The sequence below is a fragment of the Bidens hawaiensis genome, unplaced genomic scaffold (assembly GCF_021521415.1).
Source record: "Bidens hawaiensis isolate Kalapana, Puna unplaced genomic scaffold, B.hawaiensis_p1.1 tig00002273_1, whole genome shotgun sequence".
NCBI classification, from domain to species: Eukaryota; Viridiplantae; Streptophyta; class Magnoliopsida; order Asterales; family Asteraceae; genus Bidens; species Bidens hawaiensis.
In genome coordinates, this window is record NW_027491121.1 from 927481 (window position 1) to 951454 (window position 23974).

The 23974-nt window shown below is 33.8% G+C and overlaps 2 protein-coding genes across 3 annotated transcripts in view; one reads left to right on the top strand and one right to left on the bottom strand.

Moving 5' to 3' along the window:
- Positions 1-143: 143 nt before the first annotated feature.
- On the bottom strand, positions 144-9006 carry LOC143613489 (actin-related protein 9-like). Its single transcript, XM_077087180.1, has 20 exons — positions 8986-9006; positions 7713-7788; positions 6942-7060; positions 6727-6786; positions 6579-6644; positions 6392-6500; positions 5629-5837; positions 5433-5553; positions 5290-5354; positions 4658-4747; positions 4506-4556; positions 4264-4395; positions 3470-3559; positions 3274-3344; positions 1965-2170; positions 1835-1878; positions 1697-1746; positions 694-739; positions 526-576; positions 144-415 (listed from the first exon to the last, which is right to left on the bottom strand). The coding sequence occupies exons 1-20, from the start codon at positions 9004-9006 to the stop codon at positions 272-274; spliced, it is 1821 nt and encodes a 606-aa protein (XP_076943295.1). The 3' UTR covers positions 144-271.
- Positions 9007-17210: 8204 nt separating this feature from the next.
- LOC143614262 (uncharacterized) overlaps positions 17211-23974 on the top strand; it is a 34457-nt gene continuing 27693 nt past the window's right edge. Inside the window, exons 1-5 of one of the 2 annotated variants that reach the window (XM_077087751.1) lie at positions 17211-17390; positions 18248-18362; positions 18483-18572; positions 19878-19976; positions 20063-20379. In XM_077087751.1, the coding sequence (XP_076943866.1) occupies positions 17323-17390; positions 18248-18362; positions 18483-18572; positions 19878-19976; positions 20063-20167 (477 nt within the window). In that variant the 5' untranslated portion in view covers positions 17211-17322 and the 3' untranslated portion in view covers positions 20168-20379. Of the gene's footprint in view, positions 17391-18247; positions 18363-18482; positions 18573-19877; positions 19977-20062; positions 20380-23974 lie in introns of those variants that run through there. The other variant, XM_077087760.1, reaches the window with a different exon arrangement.

Genomic DNA, 23974 nt, shown 5'->3' on the forward strand with positions numbered 1-23974 from the left:
TAGAAAAAACAATTCACCAGCCGAGCTCGAGCTTTAAAAAAAGAGTACGAGCTCTAGTAAGTACAAAAAAAACCTAAGCTCAAGCCTAGTTAAGCTTGGGCTCGCCTCGTCGTTGACTATCCAGAATCCTTATAAGGTTGATAACATCATCGAAACACGTTTTTAATTTCTAGAAAAATTATGTAATGCATTGGTTGTGCTTGACAATAAGTAGATAACAAGAATGAACCTTTGTAAGGTTGATAACATCAACTAAACACATTTTTAGTTTCTAGGAATTTATGTAACACATTGGTTGTGCTTGAAGATAATACGAATCCTTGTATTTTCTGCCTCCGGCTATATGAATCCCGTTCCGAATCCAATCTTCTCTGTGTATCCAAGCTTCACGACCATAATCAATCACGCCCAGTATCTGCATGAAATCAGTGACGTTCGATAAATAAATAATGCATTGAATATGATAACAAAAATTATATTATTACAATGATAATCATGTAGTTTCTAGGTTTTAGTTTGACTTACAGCTCCGCCTCGCCATGCCACAAACAATGGATTGGTTCTTGATTGCAGTACCTATTCAAGCAAGTCAAATTTTGTATTAAAAATATGGCATACAACCCTTTTATAAAAAATCAAGAATCCAAGTTTTATAAAAATAAAAGTCCATAAATTGGGGAAGTAAAAACTAACCTCAACAGTATCAATAGCTTCATTTGAGGGAATAGCATGTAAAACTCTGCAAATAATAGTCAACATACACGAGTCAACAATTTATGTAAAATGGATATACACGTTTTGGAATTTATATATTCCCTTGCCAGCCGTGAGTTACTAGAGATCGGTTCACTAAAAGCTCAAAGTGAGTCAAGCTTAAACGAGCCCGGGCCTTAAAATAAGCTTGTGTAATAACTAATAAAGGAACCCGAGCTCAAGTTGGCTCACGAGCCTATTATTTATACAACTTTTATTGATCATATTTAATATATATTTGTATAACAAGTATTATATGTAAAGATATGATAAAAATAACTGAATATAACATATAAATATATATATATATATATATATATATATATATATATATATATATATTGTGCTATATGTAAAAAAATTAATTAATAAATATATACAAAAAAATATTCAAAATGTATATAATTTAATTAACAAATTATAAACAAGCCCGGGCTTCACTAATTAAGCTCGAGCTGGCTTCCGAGCCTAAACAAGCCTATATTTATACAATATTTATTCATCACATGAATATATTTAATATATATTTATATAATAATTAAAATATATAACATAATGATAAAAAAAACTAAAAATATATATACGTTATATGTAAAAAATATAATAAATACATATATATACATATATAAATAATTAATACATATACAATTTAATTTATAAATAATAAACAAGGCAAGCTCGAGCTTGAAAAAACTATTTAAGAGCTAAGCTTGAGTGTTAGAAATAAAGCTTGAAACGAGCCAAGCTTGAGCTCTCATATGTTAAACGAGCTGGCTTGAGCCTGAAAAAATTACTAAAGAGCTAAGCTTGAGCGTTATATTAACGCTTGAAATGGGCCAAGCTCGAGCTTGAGCTCTCATAAGTTAAACAAGTCGAGCCTCCACCACTAGTATAAGCTGATAAAGTATTAAAATCTCGAGTATAGAAAACAGTAATTCCAAACCTCTCCTCCACAGCCGAAATAAGACCGGTTGTCAAAGCGACTCCACCAATCTACAATTATTAAAAAAGAATAATCATTTCTTCCAAATTGGTTAGAAATTAATTTTAACAAAATCCTCAAATTACACTTGGAACTCACCAGTTGCATGCTACAAAACAGCTTTCTCTGTAAATCTATACGCCCTATCAATTGGAGATATAAAAAAAGTGAGAAGAAATATAACAATTTGTGATACATATTATTAGCAGAATCAATGGTTTATTATTACCTGTTGAAAGGATACTCTTTGAAATGGCGTCTGCAAGCCCAATAATATTATCTTCTTTTTTCGGCTGAATCGACATATATGGATAATTATCCCACATTTGTAATGGATTACTATTAATGCCTGAATATAAGCCGTCTGATACATCGGGTCTTCTGGGGAAGTCGATATGCCAGGTGTCTTCTAGCATATCTTCATAATCTTTAAACCTACAAAGCGTATTTGGATGAAGACGTTTAAATTGCAGAATGGGCAGATTGACTGGGTTAGGTAACGGTCAAAAAATGAAAAACAGGTAATATTTTTACGGGTTGAAACGGTTGACCCAAAACTCTTTCGTCCATATTTTTTTACTTTTTAAATAATCACCGTGTCAAATATGATTAGAAAAATTATACTGCTCTAACAATACTATTTTATAATGGAAGAAAAATGATTCAAGAGGTTTTATGGATTAAAAATATACTTATGATGACTTACAATTAGCGGTGTAATGAGCCAAGCCGCTCGTGAGCTACTCGAAATTGGCTCACTAAAAGCTCGAAATCAAGCCGAGCTTAAATGAGCTCGAGCCTGAAAATAAGTTCGTTTAATAAATGAGCCCAAGCTTCCCTTGTTGACCTCGAGCTGGCTTGCAAGCCTATTATTTATATAATAATTATTTGAAATATCAAATATAAATTCATACAATAACTAATATGATATATAAAATTATGAGAAAAGTAAATAATAACTAATTAATACATATTATGTCATATATAGAATTTATAATTAAACTATATATAACAATAACTAAAAACGTGTGTATATATATATAGGGTAGGGTTAATGTAAAAAACAATATTTTTGTGAGAAGAATAAGAATAGATCTAGGCCCTTGGATCTATGATCTAGTGGTTGAGATTGGTAGTTTCTAAATAATTGTATTGTTTCATATTTACATTGTATAGTGTCATATTTAGGTGGTTTCTTTTATTTTAAAGCTCTTCTCACACTTCTCACAAAACACTTGTTTTTTATTTGAACTCTTTTCTCTCTCTCTCTCTCTCTCTATATATATATATATATATAATAAAGAGCAAAGCCCGAGCTAGAAAAACTGCCCACGTGCCGAGCTCAGGCTCTAGTAAGTTAAACAAGTCAAGCTCGAGCTCGGTTCCTTTACACCCCTAATTTTGATCCATTTGACCCATTAGAGATAAAGTCATGAAACACAACCAGAATTGACACCATTCATAAGTAAATGATTCAAAATTTCCACTTCTAGGTATTGTTGATACGACATCAAAGTTAAATAATCGTTAAGACTCACCAAGTACGAGGTGGTGGGGGATAGACATCTGGAACCAAAAGTGCAGGATAGAAAAGACCCATAGGCGCCACCTGTTCCAACAGATAATGAACAATTAGTTGCAGTTTAAGAACCATAACTTTGTTAACCCTAAAATTCTATAAGTTTCTACATGTCAAATGAATAATAATATGAGATTTAAAAGTATAATTCATACATTAAGAGCAGTTAGCCTTGTCTTGTGTGATCCAGGTGGCAAACCGTCTTCATATGAATGAACCACCCCAAACGCTTCAACTTCCCCCTCCTGCTCATAGAAAATATATTCTTTAGGAACGTAAAAGGGTATAAAGGTCATTTTAAAAAAAATTAACAATTTTTTAAACTTCAGTCAGCCCAAATATACTCAATTGCATAAGAGTTAAAACCTACAAAACAGACTATTTAAGAACAAGGGTATAATGATCATTTCAAACGACTTAACTTATTACACGTCAGGTAGTGAAAAAGACCAAACATGTTACTGTGTGTGAACAGTGAGGACCGTATATGTAACTTCTGAGACGAAAGGACCAAACTGCAATATGGGCATGCCACACTGATCATTCGTGTAAGTTTACTATATATTAGATTAATGCTTTATCAATATAATTTTAAGGTTTACTAGAACCAATATATGATCTCACATAAAATTACTTGAATGCTTAATAGTTAAAACCTTCTAAACAGAATTTTTTATGTAAAAGGGTATAATGGTCATTTCAGAACGACTTAATTTTTTAACGTCAGTTAATGGATAGGAACAAACATGTTACTATGTGAACTGTGAACAATGAGGATCATATATGATATATGTGGTTTCTGAAAAGAGAAGACCAGACTTGCAATATGAACATTATCATAGTCACCATTCATGTAATTTACGCTATAATATATTAGATTAAATGATTAGTAACTTAACACTACAGTTTTTAACTTTTGAGGTTTAATAGCGCGATTATATGATCTTACATAAATCTGGCAGTACGATTCTTTTAGCCGATTCAGCATCAATAAATCTATTGGTTTCGCAAGAGAATCTGTACGTATAGGTGGCCATGTTTGATGATGCCTCTGAGTCCACAAAAGGCATCTTGATACATCCTGACACAATCAAGCAAATCATTATGTATAATAGAGTCAGAATCAGAGTCAAAGTCATAGTCAGCACTTCTGACAAAAAAGAAAAAAAACTAATTAAGTCAAATTCACACCTCTCCGCCAAAACGTAAGGTGATTTGTGTATGAGGAAGAGCAACTCCGTCCTGACAATATTCATAAATACTTAAATATAAGATGTTCATAAATAAACTGAGGTTTGAATTATTTATTATTATTGTTATCTTATTGATGAATGATGGTATACCTCAACACAAATAACCGAAGTGACCTGCGCACCAATATTCACAATACATGCGGTTGGTAATCCGTTTCCAAACACTGCGGCAAGACCTTCCTGCATTTATGATATCATAATATTATAGTTTCATTAATTTATTTTTTAGTAATTATTACTTGCAAATTTCAAAAATATTTCACAAGCAAAAGGTTCCATGTTGCTTGATTACTAAGATTATTGTATCCTAACATAAATCTGGCCGTAAGATTCTTAGGGCTGTTCAAAAAGTTCGACGCTCGCTCGAAATCGGCTCGTTTACAATGACTCGAGCCAAGTTAACCTTGAATCATTGGAATCGTTAGGCTCGTTGGCTCACTCATCCGCTCGTTTAAATTAAATCCCAAATGTTAAAATACATGAATTAAAATTCTGTAGTTCATTAATTATGCATTATGTGTATGTTGAAATTAATACCTTTTCTATATATATCAATATGTGTAAAATTACAAAACTAGTGTTTTCTCAAGTAAAATAAGCTGGCTAGATAAGCCACGAGCCGGCTCATAATTTTGACAAGCCAAGCTCGAGATCAACATTTCAGTTTGTTTACTGCCTACTTGAAATGTAACATGCAAAAGAATATAATAACGAATTCTCACCTGATGAACAACTGCCGAACTAAACCGCAAGTCTCGTAAAACAATAGATAATATCTCCTTGATTTCTGAATAAAAATATATGCCAAAAACATGATTTATCTTGCATGCACATGACTGAAATAAATATAAAATAATATAATTACCTCGATTATCACATGTTTCAGGCACTACAATAAGAGCCGAATACATGTTTCTCTCATTATGAGGAATATGTAATATATCAATCAATATCCAGTCCCATATGGCTTGTATATCTTCAAGTACCTGTAAAAGAAATAATTAAAAAATGTTTATTTTTTCTTTGTTGAAATTGTTATTGGAATAAATATGTAAAAGTACCTGTTGCATGGGATAATGTTGAGAAATATTAAGATGGCCTCTACGTATAGGGCGTCTTAAACAATACGGTTCGGTTGGAGAAATGCGCATAGCTTCTTCACCGCATATGTACTCTTTGTATTTGGGTGCGCTTGAGTTTGGCTTATCCCCACCGTTACTTTCCTGTGCGCTCGGGGACTCAATTGTTGCATGTTCATGTGATGAACTTTCTGATACATTTGAAAATAGTTACTTAAAAACAGTATAGGAGGGAATAATAATAATAATAATATGTTTGGTAAGTAAGAAGGTATCGACTGGTGATTTTTAATCTAAAAGAGTATCATAATTTCCTTTAGTGTACTAAGAACCAAAGGGTTTTCAAAACATGCATATTTGACAAGGGGTATAAATGTCTTTTTTGCTGAATTAGGTTAAGGTTAACTAACTGAATTACCACTTTCAGCAAAACTGCTTTATTTCTTTCCTGGTGCTGGGGCTGTAAAGAGCCGAGCCAAGCCAGGATGGGCTCGGCTCGTTTATAACTGAGCTGAAATTTTAAGCTTGAACCAGGTAGAGCTGGCCCGTTTATTTATTTTTTAAAAGAAAACTAATTTTTAAAACTTTATACATATTGTTATATATAATTATAAAAACTAAAGATAATATTTGTGACATTCACATTATACTTATGTATATCAAAATTTGGGCTTTAATTTAAACGAGCCAATTAACTGGCTCGCCACGCCGACCTTGGCTCTGCGAGCTTTTTGAACACCTGTACCTGGTGCCACAGATGTCTCGGAACTTGGACTTTTTTCGTACACATCAGTCCATGGAAACACAACCTCTTTCTTATTATTCTGTTGAGATAACACATCAACACGACCCATCTGTAAAATAATCAATTTCATGTTAAACTGCATTACAATATAATCGAATAATGTTACAGATACAAGAAACACGCCTACCTTTCGTGGGTGGGAGTTGTTTACCACCTCTTCATCAAGAAACGGTATCTTCAATAAAGATGCAATCTGTAATATCACAAAAAAAGAAAAAGAAGAAGACATATTTAATTTCAAGCACGTGATTGACATATAAACAGGTATCACTTACATTGTCATATGCGTTCTCTCTTTCTACATGTTGAGCCGTCGTAACTTGAGAATTTAACATCTGATAAATTCACAATAAAAACATAAACGGCAATTAAGTTGAAAGATTAACCTAAACTTTCTTAATATGCACATTTGTTTTGTTAGTTAATTACAACAGCACCCTAGTTTTCTTCTATAAAACACAACTTTTAACTTGAATGTACAAAAGTCAACCTGATCTTGCACATTTCTTCTAGGTGATTGATTAGCTCCGGTAGTACGCCTTGCAATGCAATGAGGGATATTAAAGGGGGCATCTTGATGAGCCAGCCCGATTCGTACATTTGCAGACCCTAAAAAAAGCAAATTCAATAACATGAAAAACTTTTTAACGCTCGTTATCTCTAAAATCTAAGAGTGTTAAATGAGTCGCGTTCGCGTGTTGGCGGGTTCAACCCAACACAAACCCGAAAATTTGACAGGAACCCTAATATCATGTAAGACATGTGAACCCGAACACGACCAGCATATTCGCGGGTTGACCCAAAAGTTTTTATTTTTTCACATATTAATATTTTATGAATTTATCCTTTTCTAAGGAAAAGTAGAAATTAAAATAAAATTACTACATTTTACTTATGAATCTTATATTCTTATGTCAATTTCTATTTTAGTTTTAAATTTTGGCATAAGATACCCAACAAGTTTAATTTATTACACAAAAAACATTTATAACTATTTTAAATAGAAGCATGGGTTATTAAACGGGTACGGGCTGAAACAGACCCGAACCCGTTTATGAAAATCCCAAACCCACCCGTGAATATCATGTTAGGTTCTTGTCATGTTGAAATTCACACCTTAAAATCCATAACTACAAAGTAAAAGATACAAATAAAGTTAAACCCACTTCAAATTTTGTATCTAGAGCATAAAAAAGTTTAGGTTAATTAAGTAATAACGGTTTATTACAAAATGGGTATAGATTAGGGTTTGGTTAGCGACCTGAATTGATGACGACAAGATTAGAGTTGCGGTCGCCGAAGAGGTGTGAAGGGATTGCTGATGATTTCGAGTAATCCTGCATAACAATTGTAATTGTAATTCATTGGATAACTAATAATAATTGAAAGATTATTATAGATATAGAAAAAGGTGTGTTCTTTGTTTACCATTGAGGATTAGGGTAGGGTTAGCTGGTATTGTAAAAATCTATAGTCGGTGGGTAGGGTGATGACTAGTGGTTAATCTTCTGATCAGACTGCCTATCACCAATTTGGGGTTGTATGTACACTTCTCTCCGGCCCGTTTGCTTGCTTGGTTTCACTGTCTTTTCTGAAAGCAGAACAGTGCCTGTTAATGGGTGTGTTTGGATTCCTTATTTTCTCCCCCTTTTGGCGTATGAATGTTTAATAAATAGTTTTTATTAAAACTCGACTCAAGTGTCGTTGATCCCGAACATTGTGGTAAGTCGATGCGAATTCTGTCAGAACTAAACCATTACCAGAACTAAACCAACAAAATTGGCATTTAGACGATTTTGTTACATTCGTTAGGAATTTAGGATACCGGACTAAAAGAAACTACGATGAGTCTACGTGAATTCGGTTTTCGTTACGTTCGTTATGGTACCATAACTAAAACAAAACAAACAAAAAAATGTCGCGCGCCAATAAGGTGCTTAGCGGCCCAATGAAGGCTTTGCTGCACCAAACTTGTCTTTTAATCTTATTAGTTATTATGGTATACGAGTAAGGAGAGGTTGTTCGTTTTCAATTGTTTGTTTGGTTAAAGTGATAAAAAAACAAGCACGGTATGTTTTGTTCGTTTACATGTCTACTGTTAATCCATGTAATTACTTGTTACACAGGGGGTTAATCAAGATGACCACATGTATACACAACGTTAAAATACATAAAGTTTCAAATGAATGTTTTTTATCGATATATTAGACCGCCCAGTCGTTTTTAAAACCGTAAATTTTCATATAGATCGTTCACAACAACTTTCCATAAATCTTATATTAAACATGTTTAGAATATAAAGTTAGATTATATTATTAAAACAGTCCCGTTAACAAGCTTCGGCATAAAGTGAAAGATATGATGAACTTCAAAACTTTCTTGTAACGGTATGATTTGTTTTCGGGTTGGTACGTGTCATGTTTTAAAATTTGTAACTCAAGAAACACCAATGGACCACAATTCAATTTCAATTTCAACCCCACCCCTATCATTTGATAGAAACCAACCATTCCCCATAATGATGATGCATGTACCGTGTTAGGGGCACAACCCATTATTAGCCTTTGTGAGAGAGATATATTATGAAAGACGAATGACAAGACTGCTTAAACCTTGTCATTGAAGTAGGATCACTTATTTATGGGCGTGGGTCTCGTTGTTGGAAAGGATGTTGAAAGAGGGTTAGGAAGTATCTATTGGGTGTGGCACGTGGTGGTTATGGTGGTGTTTGGAGAGATTTGGTTTATATTTTACAAGTTTTATTTTACATATATTTAATAAATACTTTTGTAGCATGTATTGTGTATTGACAAAGGTGTGACAGATTTGCAAATACTTGTCACAATATCACTAAATTTGTACATTGTTTTGTGTGTATTAATAATAAAATTCAAAATATAGCCAAACACAACAAAACCCGTAACTACTGTATGTTTTGGATTCATATGTCATGTGATGTTCACGCTTTCGTATGCTCTATCATGTGATTTTTGTAATTTGTACATGTCGAGTCAAGGTATTCTATTGCTTGGGGTATTAGTCATTAGTAGTGCTAGTTGCGCTATTTATCATTGCCCTTTGTTAGGTGTCTATGCCGTTTGTGACTATTGCATGTCCCCTTATTGTAAGATTGATCCGATTCATAAACTTATGTTTTGGACTACAAAGTTTGATCGAGAGTATGCACTCCAAATTTGGGGTGTTGGCATGGAACTTGTTTATAGTATGGGGTTGGTCTATAAATTCTAGACTCTCTTGCCATGTGTGTGTATGATTTTGACATCTATATCATGTGATTTTATATACCGTGATATCGAAGCTTGGTACAAGTCCTTAGTAGTGTTGATTGATGTTATTTATCATGTTGTATGCTAAAGTTAATGTCGTTGATTACTATCGTTTTTGTCCTTACTGGTATAAGTTGTCATGTTTAAATACGGTGTTTCATACCCTAAAGTTTTTAGTTAGGGCTTGCGCTTTAAATATGAAGTGTTGGTATGGAACTCGTTATTTGTGTGGATTATTTAGATCTTGTGTTCCGAACCAGTTGTTTTGATGTGAAACTAGTGCTTCGGATACAGGAGTTGATCTTTCACTTTTTATGGCATGAACTTGCTTTAAAGGTTGTGTTATGGACTAGAGGTTTTTATGTTGATTAAAACATTGTGATCCGTCTTAGAAGTGCAAGTTGTTACCCGGGCATATGATTCTTGATTGTTGTAATGCTCGATTTGAAAGGTATAGTTGAATGTTATTCTTTCACTCCATTGTGCATTATTTTGTAAGGAAGATTTAATTTTAAGTTTTACCCTGAAACTTCATTATGTGAATGTTAGAATTTCGAATAATATAACTAGTTTTTATATACTACAAATACTAGCAAAAGTGTCCTCGCGTTGCTGCGGGTTCACGCAGGTTATCGACTTGTATTGGTTTGTAGTGTTTGCTGTGGTGTGTAACGGGTTATTAGTGTGAAAGAGCCGCCGCATGTGATTATGGTTTGTTGGATGCGTTTTTTATTGATGTGGGGGGGGGGGTTGTTCGCACAAAAGTATTAACATATGCATATATATATATATATATATATTGGATAAATCGTGTTTTGTGATATATTTGTTAATAAAGTACGTTTGTGGGTTTTGTAATTTTTAATCAACTAAAGGATTAATGTGTGCTAATAAGTGAGTAGTTATGGGTGAAATTTGATAAAGAGATGAAAGAAATGCTTAAATTAAAGCCAGTAAGTCAACGAATTGTAAAAAAGGTAAAAAGGGTGGGCATACGTGACTTGATTTTGCACATGCATAGTCGCGCACACATATATATTGGATCGATGGTGTTATGAAGTATCTGATACTTAACTTGCAGAAACAAAAAAATTTTGTTTGGGGCATTACAAACTGACAAGTACGAATCAGACTTAAATAGCAGGAGATACATTATCGATGATGAAGCACTGAATGTGTGTTTAATTCTGGAATAATGATTGACGTTACACGAAGTATGCTTTGAGTATGGTGTACATAGATTTATAATGGGATTTATATTGGATTTCGATTGCAAAAGTTGTGTCGAATTCGATTGTTTATTTTTCTTATGTACATGAACCATTGGATTGATGTGTCAGCGAGAAGTAAGAACGTTTTTTAGCAATTAATTATGTGATGATTCTATTTTCTGAGTTCCATGTAGGTTGTATATACCTACATATCGGAATGCCTTGGAATCGTAGAAGTAAGGGTAATGACGTGTTAGGTATATTTATTGGTTCAGATCAACTATAAACATAACAAAATCGATTGCATCCGTCATTAAACCAAGTAATATAAAAGAAAAAAGAAATGAAAAATAGAGGGATGATTAGAGAACACAAAATTCTAAGTTTGCATAAAGGGAATGATAAAGCTAGAAAGTCAAAGTTTGTAAGGAAATAAGATCTTTATTATGAAGTTTCTAGAGTCTCGGTATAATGATTTGTTGTCCTTGATAGTATAGAAAAGGATAGTACAATACGTCGCCATTCTTACATGTGTATATCTCATTAGTAAATCTATCATCTGATACGACCATAAACTTGTCGGTTGTGTTATGTTATGGTCAACTCTGATAGTATAGCCATTATAATTTTTTTTGGGGGGTGGGGGGTAATCATATTTTTGTCCATGTGTGACGTGTCATCTTCTATAAATCTAAGGACCAATACGATAAACCATGAGTAACAAAAATGTGGAGGTCGTTGTAAATGACAACAAAGTGTCTATCCGAGGGTTTTGTTGGAAGTTTTGGGAATGTCGTGTTAATAAACTTCTCCGTGTGAGTATCAAAAGCCAACAACTAAACAGGTCACCTTAAATATCCTTAAATATGTGGATTTCACAAGAAAATACATAATCCGTTTTTGAAAGTTTCACTTTTCCATTGATGGTCCTTTGTTCCCAGTTGATATTCGTTTACGGTTCCAACTATTTTCCAGACCCATGGTTTTGGTAAGTACTTGTATAATTTTATTTTCCCATGGTCGCGCTTCAAATGTGGGAGGGTATATTCATTTAAATGTTGTAAGTACAATCCAATAGTGTTAGATCGTGTGTGTGTATATGTGCTAGTTAAGGGGTTCTAGATGACCAAGTTTCCAGTATAGCGACGGCATAAACATATGAGGCCATTAAGAGTTGTATGAATGTTGAATTCACGAGGATTTGCCTCGCATGGTAGTGTAACGACAGTATTTGACATATGATCCGGGTATGTGAAGTAAGCGGATAGACTATGGTGTGCCACGGTCTGAGCACTATGATTTTTTTTTTTGTAAATTCTTTGAAAGTGGTGACAATGCGTTGTGCTAACTTTTTTTAGTTTCAAGAAGTGAGAGCCATTGTTTGCATACAGTTTTACATTGGCTTACACATCTACCCTTACTAATATGTCGGACAAAAGTATATTTGTATGGACATCTTAAATCGAAGTCGTACAAGGTCTGTACGTAGATTTGGTACATGTTTTTGCACTTTTAGGCATACCTTTCATGAAGATTTGTATTTACATCCCAAGGTGTTATACATGAGTCATTTAGACGAAGTTTTTGAAAAGTGGTGTGAAACATCATTTAATCGATATGTGTACGATGTGGTTATATTATGAGCCGCATATTACTTACAAAGTATGATAGGAAGTGATGAGTGTTTGGAAAGGTGTTGGGGTGATACACAAAAATAAACATTAGACTTTATGTAGGCTTAAGTCGCGTGAAAAGAAAAAAGGAGATAAGAAAATTATATTTTAATTTTTCAGCTAATAGCCATAATAATTTTGAAACCTTCAACAAAATATATGAATAAAAAAATGGTTTTATTTTGTGCAGATTACAACTCCAATGTTCATTCCTTAGAGGGATTATATAGATATCAGGCATATCTATTTCATTGGGAATAATCACAAGCCAACTAAGTTTGTGAAGAAAGGTCAAAGGGTGGTTATAAAGATGTGAAGCTTCACCTAAAACCATTAACCTAAACATGACCCCTTTAATTAAATTATTTAAACATGGAAACAACGTTGACGAGTTGGCAGGCAATAACCAAGTTGTAAACATGTGAATCTAGTTGGTGAGTTGTAAACAAACAAGTTAAATGGGTCATAAGCGGGTTAGCGGTTTGTCGTGTTGAACTAATTGGGCCAAATAGGTCAACATGAACACGTCGGGTTATCCAGGTTAAATAGGTCATAAGAAGGTTTGTGCCATGTTAACCATGCTGCATTTCTTGTAAATAATAATGCCACGTACTTTGACATAGACTATATTTTATGAAAATAATCTTACGTTTTCTAAATATGTTTATTTATGAAGTTTCTTATCATTCTTTAAATAATTTAATTTATATATGTTATTTGAATAACAATTTTTTATCATATAATACAAGTTGTTGTTATTCATAAGATAATTGAAAGCGTAGGTAACTTGAACTTTATGTCGGCTTAATTCGGGTGAAGTGACAAAAGAAAACAAGAAAAAAACCAAACAAATAAAGAGAAGAAAATTAAAATTTATTTTTTAGCTATCAAACGTAGTAATATGCTAAGAATCAACCATTCATGCAAATATTTGAATCAACTAATATAGTAAATTTAATTTTAAAAGGAGGTTGTAAGGTTGAAACACTAAAAATTGGTTCATTTAAGTAACCGAGTACTTTGAACATGGGAAGCAAGTAACATCATATAGCCGGTGCAACAACAGTTTCCATGTACACAAGGAACACATCGATGATTCAGTCACTACCATAATGAAACAATAAACAACAATTGTTCTTGAAAAGCTAGTGTCACTGTAGCTTTAGTACATTTCGATCATAAAAGTCTGCTCTTGTTTCAAACCAACTTTGGCCCCCAAAAAAGTGAAAACTACCCAAAATGTAAACAATGACTAAGTCAACGTCTTTTAGCAAATGATACTTAAAACATAATAAAATTAGCTACAAGCATAATATCAAACGCGTTGTACAAACAACTTTATACACTACAAGACACAAGGCCAAAGCACATAATTTGGACTTTCACCTGAAATCTTGTTACCCAGCCTTGGGTATTCCGTCAAAAGCTTGTAACCGACCTGCATCCACCTCATGTTAACCCCAAAAGCCAAGCAAATTAAAACACGACTCAACTGCCTTTATTATTACTTAAAAAGGATTTTAGACCTAAACACCAATCGTGAATGACCCAACTGAAAATCCACAATGGCCATGACAACTACTCATATTATTTAGAAACTAATATGAATGAAAAAAAATATTTGAAACTAATTAACTCACAAACCGTAAGAGAAAATAAAAAAAAGATTTTTATTATAATTTAGTTACCCGGCGTGAAAATGAAACTAACCTGGTCACCTCGTTTCTGGTTCAGACTCGCACAACAGAAATTGTGACTTTCATTTTTCATATATATATATATACATATATATATATATATATATATAGCAACTACATCGGATATGCATATTATCATAGTGTATAGAGAGCATGAAAAGTAGAGAAAAAGGAGGTTCTTATAATTGGTATGTATGTATATCTAATACAAGTAGACAAAGCCACTATATATAGGCTAATAGAATTAATATAAACATAATGAAATATGAGAGTTAAGAATGTGGATTTTTTTTTTCCGAACGGTGACTTTCCCAGTTAAGGGTAATCACAACTCCTACGAGAGGAGCCCCACCACCCCACTCAGGACAGACTATGTTGTCTTAGCCGGATCCACGCTGGCATCCGATTTTGGCTTGGGCGTTCCTGGTAAAACCCGACAGCCCCAATCCGCCCGAATGCACGACAGTCGAGTTAACCAGAACGAGTCTGGAAACAAACATCGGGATTCGAACCCAGGCCAAAGAACGGGTCATCCCTCATTTGCCATATGAAATACCACTTCGATGGAATGGCACACCATAATAACATATTTATAGAAATAATTAACATTATGTAATGAAAATAATATAGGTTTTAAAGAAATGATGGATTAGACAATGTTCATCTATAATACTTCTTTGTTACAAAATGTCACCAAAACACTCAAGAAGAGTCTTAGTCTAAATAGAGCAAAAATAATATGCCCAAATATCTTATAGAGGGGAAATTACAATATAATGTAAGGTATACTTAAATATTTTCAATTGAAAATAGCAAGTAAATGTGAAAACTTTATCAAATATTTAGTAAAATCACAGAAGTGTCATAACTCTGTATGTTGGTTTATTAAATAAAAATGAGAATCATTTATGGTTAATTTTGGTACACAAATTTGATTTGAGTTCTTATATAAAATAAATGGAAAAAGTAAATCCGCAAAATGAGAATATATTATACTGTCATTCATCTACAACAAAGAGTTGCAACACGAACTGGTTTGTATACAAAACTTTTTGCAATTTTTACGTAACGCAAAAAACCATTATTTGAGACATATATGCACACTATTACTAACAACCACATGAAAGCTAAAAATTGAATTTTGTCACATATGTTTGAAATATAAAACAACAAAGAAAAAGAGAGTAATAAAACAAGACATCATATGACATGATTAACATGTGAGGAACCTAGTCCATATTAATTATTTGTCAAATGATAAAAATCATTATTTTCAATATTAAACCTTGGCTTGGAGATTTCAAATGTTCTAATCATATTTATCCACTCAAGGCTTCCTTAACCCTCTAGTTAGACACCATTATAATCAAAAACATATAAACAAATATATTTATTGAAATTGGACCTTTGGTGTGGTTTTGTGGTTTATCCAATTTATGACATATATATGTGGTTGATAATATTTTGAATGGTTAAAGGATATATGAGTAATTTAACAAAATATGACACTTCATCAAGTTGTACAGAAAGCTTTAAAAACAGTTGGAGACATTGGTAAATTACTTTTCTTGGCTAATTATGTAATGACTCTTTTGTCCTTGTCATGTACTTATGAAATTACTTTTTTGCCCATCACTCTTCCTTTATACACACACACACACACACACACACATATATATCTATAATCTATATAAACGAAGACATAAAAATCCTACGTGGCGTGATGTGGTCGCTCTCCCTCTTTTTATAGTCACCAGATTTGCTTGATTTTTTAATGGATGCTTCTCATGCATTTGACCTGAATTCATGGGTATGAGTCTTACAAAACACATATATTCCTTAAACGGGTTATAACATCCCATTAAATTAAAAGTTATTCTCACCAAATTATTTATGTAAAAATCCTATAAAATAGGATATAATAAAAAATAATATCTTATTTATTTTAAAAAAGATATATATATATATATATTATTTAAATTAAAAAACCAATTTGATTGTAAAAAAATAAACGGGTCTTGGGTCTCATCAAACCATAAGTATATTATTAACTTTCATAAATATTATTTATAATTAAAAAACCAATTTCATAGTAAAAAAATAAACGGACATTGGGTCTCATCAAAACCATATAGCTTTTAAACCGGGTTATAACATCTCATTTATTTGTGAAACAAGTTATCATCAAACCATACGTATATTATTAACTTTCATACAATAAAAAAATATAAATTAAAAAAACAAATAAATATTAGAACAAACAATATAAAAAAACCCGTAATACGGGGGATAAAAACTAGTATATATATATATAATATAGATATAGATAAGCTATTAGTGAGACCCTTTTTTATTAGTGAAAGGGGCGCTCCCCAAACTATCCAATTTACCCAAATCAAATAATCAATCATCGAAATTCATCACATTTGACCCGAACAAACTCAAAAATACCTCAATTGATCGCAATAGTGTTCCTAACTACCAAAAGGACCTGATTTCACCACCCAACACAAAACAATTATTATTCATCTTAAAAATTTCCGGGTTCACAAACCCAAAATCTCTTTCCGTTTTCACTACCTAGTTCATTTGCCTGTGTTCCCAAATTACCTGCACGGATTACCCGAATGTGTTTGTTTATCATTTTTTTAATAACAACTATTATATATAACAACTACCAAGTCTGGTGTCATTAAGCCCTGATTGGGTCACTTGACTGCACCCTATTGATCATTGATTTTTTTTATAGTTCTGGTACTACAACGAATATAACAAAATCGACCGAACTCGTGTCGAGTTACCCACTCAATGCCCGAGACAACATTTCCAAAGTGGATGAAAGTAACCAGTGTGGTGTTAATAAATAGCCGCCGCCTCCTCTTACTTAGAAGAGTCTGAACCCAACCAACCAAACCAAACCACTTTGATTTCTTCTTTCTCTCTTGAATCGAGTTCCGACCAGCAGCGGCGGCCACACCGGCGGCAGCAGAGACCACAAATCAAATGGGTTTCTTCTGCTTCTTCGGAAGGCTCTTATTCGCTTCTCTCTTCATCCTCTCCGCCTGGCAAATGTACGTCTTTATAATATTAATAATAATAATAATAACCTCTCTTCCTTCCTTTAGATCTACATCTTAATCTACTTTATCACCATCCAATTCGCCCTTAGATCTATTATTATTATTATTATTATTATTATTATTATTGTTATTACCCTATTTCCTCACCTAATTACCTTAATTAGATGTCGTCGTTTGGTCTAATTTAGGGCTTTTCATTCTTTGTTTAGGGCTTGATTTGATCTCCAGATGTATGATTATTTGCAACGTTTAATTTTGTAACAGGCCTTTTGAGTTTATAGATTCATTTATGAATGCGAAAGTGGTTGTTTTAGTTATTTAGAAAGACAATTGGTCTAATTCTCATTCCAGACTGTTCTCAAAGCTTCCCGTAGCCGAATCGTATCTTTCGTAGGATATTATTATATAGTAAAAGTTTAAGTTAGTGTAGTTTTTGCTGCTTTTTTTTGAGTATTAGTGACTTCAAGTCTCGGGCCTTGTCGTTAGCTAAACCATATTAGTTTTAGCAAAGGCAACTGGTTTCAAAATTAAGTATTTTTTTCATCTCGTAAACTGTTTTTGCAGTATTATCATTGAAAAGTTTCATTTAACATTATCTTTATGTGTTGCTTTTATATAGTATAAATACTTGTTTAAAGTATTTAAAATTATATAGCTTGTGTGGCAGTGCTCATACCTCTCCCATTATATTTATACACACATGTGAATGAGTGATTATGTTCTTGGCTTCTTGCGGTTCTCTACTTAATATTTGGTCTTGTATTGGACACAGCCCTATATATATATATATACATAAATACATATTGGTTGTTATTGTTTAACACATGTCAATGTTTATTATTAACTAGGTTCAATGATTTTGGCGACGATGGTGGCCCTGCTGCAAAGGAACTAGCTCCGAAAATTTCGTCTATTCAAAGGTATCTTGTTGCTAAGATTGGAGATGCCGTGCCAAAAATTGACGTGAGACTCTAGTTTATACCATTGAATTTAAATGTGGAAATAACCACCATACTTGGCACTTATTGTCAAAATTCCAATTGATTATTTTTTTTCCTAAATTTAATATATACATCAATGCAGGTTAAGCATGTTGTTTTGGCTTCAATGGCTCTTAAAGGTGTCGGTGGGATCTTATTTGTATTTGGCAGCACCACTGGTGCCTATTTGTTGGTAATTACTTTATCCTTGTTTGTGTTATCTTTCCACATTTTTATCTAGTAACTTAGTGTTAACTAGGGATGTATACAAATCGAGCTGACCCGGCCCTGCTTGTTTATTTTAACGATTTGAAATGTTGAGCTTGAGCTCGGCTCTTCAAAAGCTCAAGCCAACACATTTATACTTAAACGTTTTTAAAACTTTTAATATTTTTGTTTTTTACGTGTACTGATATCTATAAAAACAAAAAAAATAGTATTTTTACATACACATGAGACAGAATTTATAATCTATATGCATTGAAATTTGGGTTATATATTGCATAATTATCAAATGCGTTAGGTGCACTTAAGCACATAGGCCACTATGAGGGCCTAGGCACAAAAAAGCGTAATGGAAAGTATCACTTTTTTGAAATATCAAAATATTTCAAAACCATAATTCTCAACATAACGTACCAAAATCATCTAAAAACCCAAGCAAGTACCAGAATGATCGATCTCTGGTTATTCATGAAAAAATCTCCATAATCTGCCATAATAGTGAAAGTTACTGATGTGATAAACTGTTTATTGTAAGTATTTATTTAGAAGAATTGCGAAATGTTTATTGTAGCCATAATAATGAATGTTGCTGATGTGATCAAATGAGAAATTATTATATTTATTTTGATATCTTTGTTCTTGGCTTCTTGCTCCCTGATATTGAATAACCAGGGATCGATCATTTTATAGCGATATTGAGTTAATTTTGTTAAACCCATTAAATTTAGGTAAGTTGTTTAACTAAGTTAAGTGATAAATCAAAAACAAATCAAATAGAATCAAACTAAAAAAAATAAAAAAGTTAGGGACTAATTGCCTAAAATTGTGCCTGCTTTTAGGGAAGGCGTTGCAGACTTGCAGGTGCGCTTAGAGTAAAAAAAAACGCCTAGGCGCAAAAAACAGATGCTCTTAGTAACTATATTATTTTGTATATATTAAAATTTGAGATTTAATTTAAACGAGCCAATAATGAGCGAGCCAACGTGCGAGCTTAACTTGGCCCGGGCTCGGCTTGATTACAGACGAGCCTATTTTGAGCGAGCTTTGAGCTACAAACTTTTTGAACTATCCTAGTGTTAACTGATAAAATTCTGCACGCTATTGACTACAAATTAGTTCAATCAGGTTAAAATTTTTGAATAATTTTTTCTCACTAATCTGCAATATTGTCTTAATGAAGCGGGATCCGCTAAGCGCCCCTCTTGTTTAAACTGGTAGCAAATTGGATCAAATTGAAATATAAATCCTCAATATTTTTTTTACTCATCTGCAGACGTATCACCTGCTACTTATGACTCCATTGTTACACGACTTCTATAACTATGAATTGGATGATTCAAGATTTCACTCTCTTCTTGCGGATATCATTCAGGTTTGTTTTTAATTTATATATATTTTTTTGGTAACGTTTAGTACGGCTTTTTGTAACATTTAAAGTGTGTCGTGCGTCTGTTACAGAACCTTGCACTGTTTGGTGCACTTTTGTTTTTCATTGGAATGAAGAGCGTGGTTCCAAGGAAGTTAGTGAAGAAGAAGCAGCCTATAAAGACCAAGACAACTTAGATTCTTTGTTTGATTGTTGGATGGTAACTACTTTTGTTAGAACGTGCTTCCGAGGATTCTTTCTAGAACGTTTTTGGTTTGTAATTTTCTTTTGTTGGATGTATTTCTGATTTCATTATTACCAACTCTTAATTGGGTATTTTTCTTAACACGAGAAGATGTTCAAGAAATAAAAATTTTGTTCATTTTGTTATTGTTACTTTTAGTTTATAGATCATCTTTGATCTATAAAGTTATTTATGAAGTTATTGGATACGTTGTCAACAATACGTTGTCAACCTAGGTTTCCCAAGGCCGCATTGATCTTCTCCACCATTGATTCTCTATCGGCTGGATACTATGACTAGACGCTTGAAAGGAACGGAAGAATTTCCAGTTGAATGATGAAGAATGGAAGAATGAAAGTTACTAGTTAAACTTAAATCTTTAAAAAGGTTGATATTTTTTGAACGGTTAACTTGGATCACTTGAAAAGTTGAATTTAATGATGAAAACTTTCAATGACCCACTTTATGGGTTGTTTAGGATTGCTTATTTTATCTTACTTATGACTAGGGTGTTTGTCATTTTTTTGTTTGCACAGGAAGAACATGATAAATATATTAGAAACCGTCGAGAACGCCACTAGCGGGAAGTTGGAAAACAGTTACAAACAACAATAGAAAATGAAAAAGTAAAAGTGAAGTTTGGTAACCAGAATCGAAAACACAAAACGAATTTAGATCATAAGCTTGATCATGTAACTTTCATCAGCTCGAAAAATTACAATGCATAAACTCTCAATGATATAACCCATGAGCTCGGGTATATATACTAGTGAAAACCTAATTAGACTAGAATACAAACTCCTTATCATATTCAAATACTAATTAGTAAAAACATATTTAAACAATTAATTAAATAACTTGTAGCCCAATTAATGTGCTCGACCTGGTCTCCAAGATACCGATCCACCATAGGCTTGATGGACCAGACCAAACCAAATTATGGCTAACAATCACCCCTCTAATTTCGGTTTGGCCTTCGAGAGATCATCTACTCCAAGTAGCTTTTGCATCTCCGCAAACTTTATACGAGCTAGAGCCTTCGTCAACGTGTCAGCTCGTTGTTCACTTCCGGGAATATGTTCCACTCTAACATCCCCGTTCTTGATACAATCTCGTATGAAGTGATAAATTTGTTTTTATATGTTTACTTCGACCAAGCCACACCGGGGTTTTCATAAGTGCAGTGGAAGATGTATTATCAACATATAATACTACGGTTTCCATCGGCCATCCCGTTACTTCACTAAGTAATTCTTAGATCCAGACGACTTGACCCGCAGCCGTGGTTGCTGCCATAAACTCCGCCTCGCACGAAGATAAAGCTACCGTTGACTGTTTTTGAGTACACCAAGTAACCGGGGCATCATCAAAGTAAAAAACATACCTGGTAGTAGTTTTGCCATCATCGTCATCAACTCCATGGCTACTATCGGAATACCCGTAAAGGTGACGAATTCCACCCCTCATATATTTTAAACCGTAAGACACAGTTCTTTTAACATACCGAAAAATATGCTTAATCACATCCATGTGAGATTCCTTTGGCTCTTACATATGACTCGCTATTCCAACAGAAAAACTCAAATCCGGTCTCGTATGTAACAAAAACCTCAAACACCCGATTATTCTTCGGTAGACGGTAGCATCAACGGGTTTCCCCTTCTTGTCTTTTGAAAGCTTTGTGCTCGGTTCAAGTGGACACTTGGTAGGATTACAAATCTCCATATTTGTTTCTTTTAAGATCTTCTTGGCATAGGCTTCTTGCTTGATCTCGATCCCGGTTTCGGATTGTGAGACTTCTATTCCGAGATAGAATGACAATAAACCCAAATTGCTCATCTCGAATTGTTCCTCCATTTGTTTCTTGAACTTAAGAATTTCATCCTTACTTGAACCCGTGACAAGTACATCGTCAACATACACACATATTATTAATATGTCATTCTCTATATATTTTTGATACACTGCCGTTTCTCGTTGACATTGGTAAAAACCAAGCGATTGCAACACTTTGTCGAGTTTCACATTCCAAGCCCGCGGTGCTTGCTTTAACCCGTAAAGGGCCTTCCTTAATAAAAAAACTTTATTTCACTTCCTTTCTTCTCGAAACCTTCCGGTTGACTAACATACACGGTCTCGTCAAGCTCACCATGTAAGAACGCCGACTTCACATTCAAGTAATGTACTTCCAACCGCTCTCAAGCGGCTAAGGCGAGTAATAATCTAACCATTTCAATTCGAGCAACATGACCAAAACTTCATGTAACAACGTGAAAATTTCGAGTTCAAAGTATCATCTTTTTAAAGTCTAAGAACTAAAATTGCCAAATTTCCAAACTGGAGGGTTTAAAATGAAAAATGTGGTTTTCCTGACCCTTCACGCTACGCGATGAGTCAGAAGAGACTCCCATCGCGATACGCGATGGGGAGTCTGACACAGTGTGACACGTGGCACACGGTGGCACCATGTGCTGCCACGTGTCACCACGTGGCAACGCAGCTGCCACGTGTTGCCACGTGGAGCGGTGCCTGCCACGTGTCGACACGTGGCAGACCTACTCTCTGCGTCATCAGGTCTATATCGCGGTACGCGATAGGCCTGCTCAAGGACCTATCGCGTAGCGCGATGGGATCCAATTTGAGGTCTATAAATAGCAACCATGGACATTGCATTCTGCATACCAAACACAACTCTTAACTCTCTCTCTAGCCTCTCACTAGAATTCCAAGTTCGTATAATCGATTTGCCTCGATAAGCGTGCCCCGATCCCTTGTTTGTGTACAACGTTTCCTCGAAGTGGTGCCACCCTCCACCCACACTCAATCAAGAAGGTGTTGTTATAATGACAAGGAGTCTCGAAATTCGTGTCAACGAGTGTTGAAGATTTGGCGTTCCTCGATTTGTGTGTCGAGAAAAGTGAAGCGGCGTTGAAGTGCTGCTCGAGTCCCTAGGGTTTCTATACGTCACTAAGGTTAGGCGTAATAATGAATTCAATATAATATTAAAGGCTTAAGCCTTAAGTCGAGGTTATACTCGATACCTCGATAAAAGAAAAGAAAGAAAACATAACAAAGAAATGAATAAAAGATTGATTATTGAATATGATGAATACATATATATGTGTGTAAGTATATATGTATATATTCTTTGTTATGAAAATATTATTTAATGAATAAAGAGTATTCTTAAATAATAAAAGAAAATGATTACGTTTCTTGGAGAAGAAGAAACGTCGGGTTTTTATTATAAACTAAAGGTTTATAATTTACTTTTAAACTAAAGGTTTTTAAGTAAAAGAAAATGAACTAAAGGTTCATCGAGGATTGAGATAAGACTAAAGGTCTTAAGCCGGATCGTGTACCCGACTAACAAATATTTATACTCGTACTATAGGTGCGAGATAAAGAAGGGAAAGACCTTGGACGGTGAGTGAAGCCGATCCTAAAGAGATAAGGTGAATACGTACCCAACTTTTATAAACTTGTTTTCAAATGAGTCAACTTGTTATATGAAATTGTTTACAAGGAACTATGTGTTCCTAAAACCATTATAACTATGGGTATAAACCTAGCCCTCAGGCTGTGATATACGTGTGTCTGGATCCTTACATAGGTGGTACTATGCGATGTATGGGCATGATCGCACCACCCTTGGTCGTAGGATGCTCTCTTGCAGGGAGTACTACGACCGTTGTGTATATTTACGGGTACTTAACTAAGTCAAACGCTGCGGTGTTTGCTGAGGTGACCTAGCGTAGAG

Coding starts and splice junctions, on each gene's coding strand:
- LOC143613489 (XM_077087180.1), bottom strand. CDS start 9,006: ATGGGTTGTGCCCCTAACACG. Junction 6,645..6,726: donor GAGAGAACGCATATGACAAT/GTAAGTGATACC, acceptor GTGATATTACAG/ATTGCATCTTTATTGAAGAT. Junction 5,838..6,391: donor CGAGACATCTGTGGCACCAG/GTACAGGTGTTC, acceptor CAAATGTATCAG/AAAGTTCATCACATGAACAT.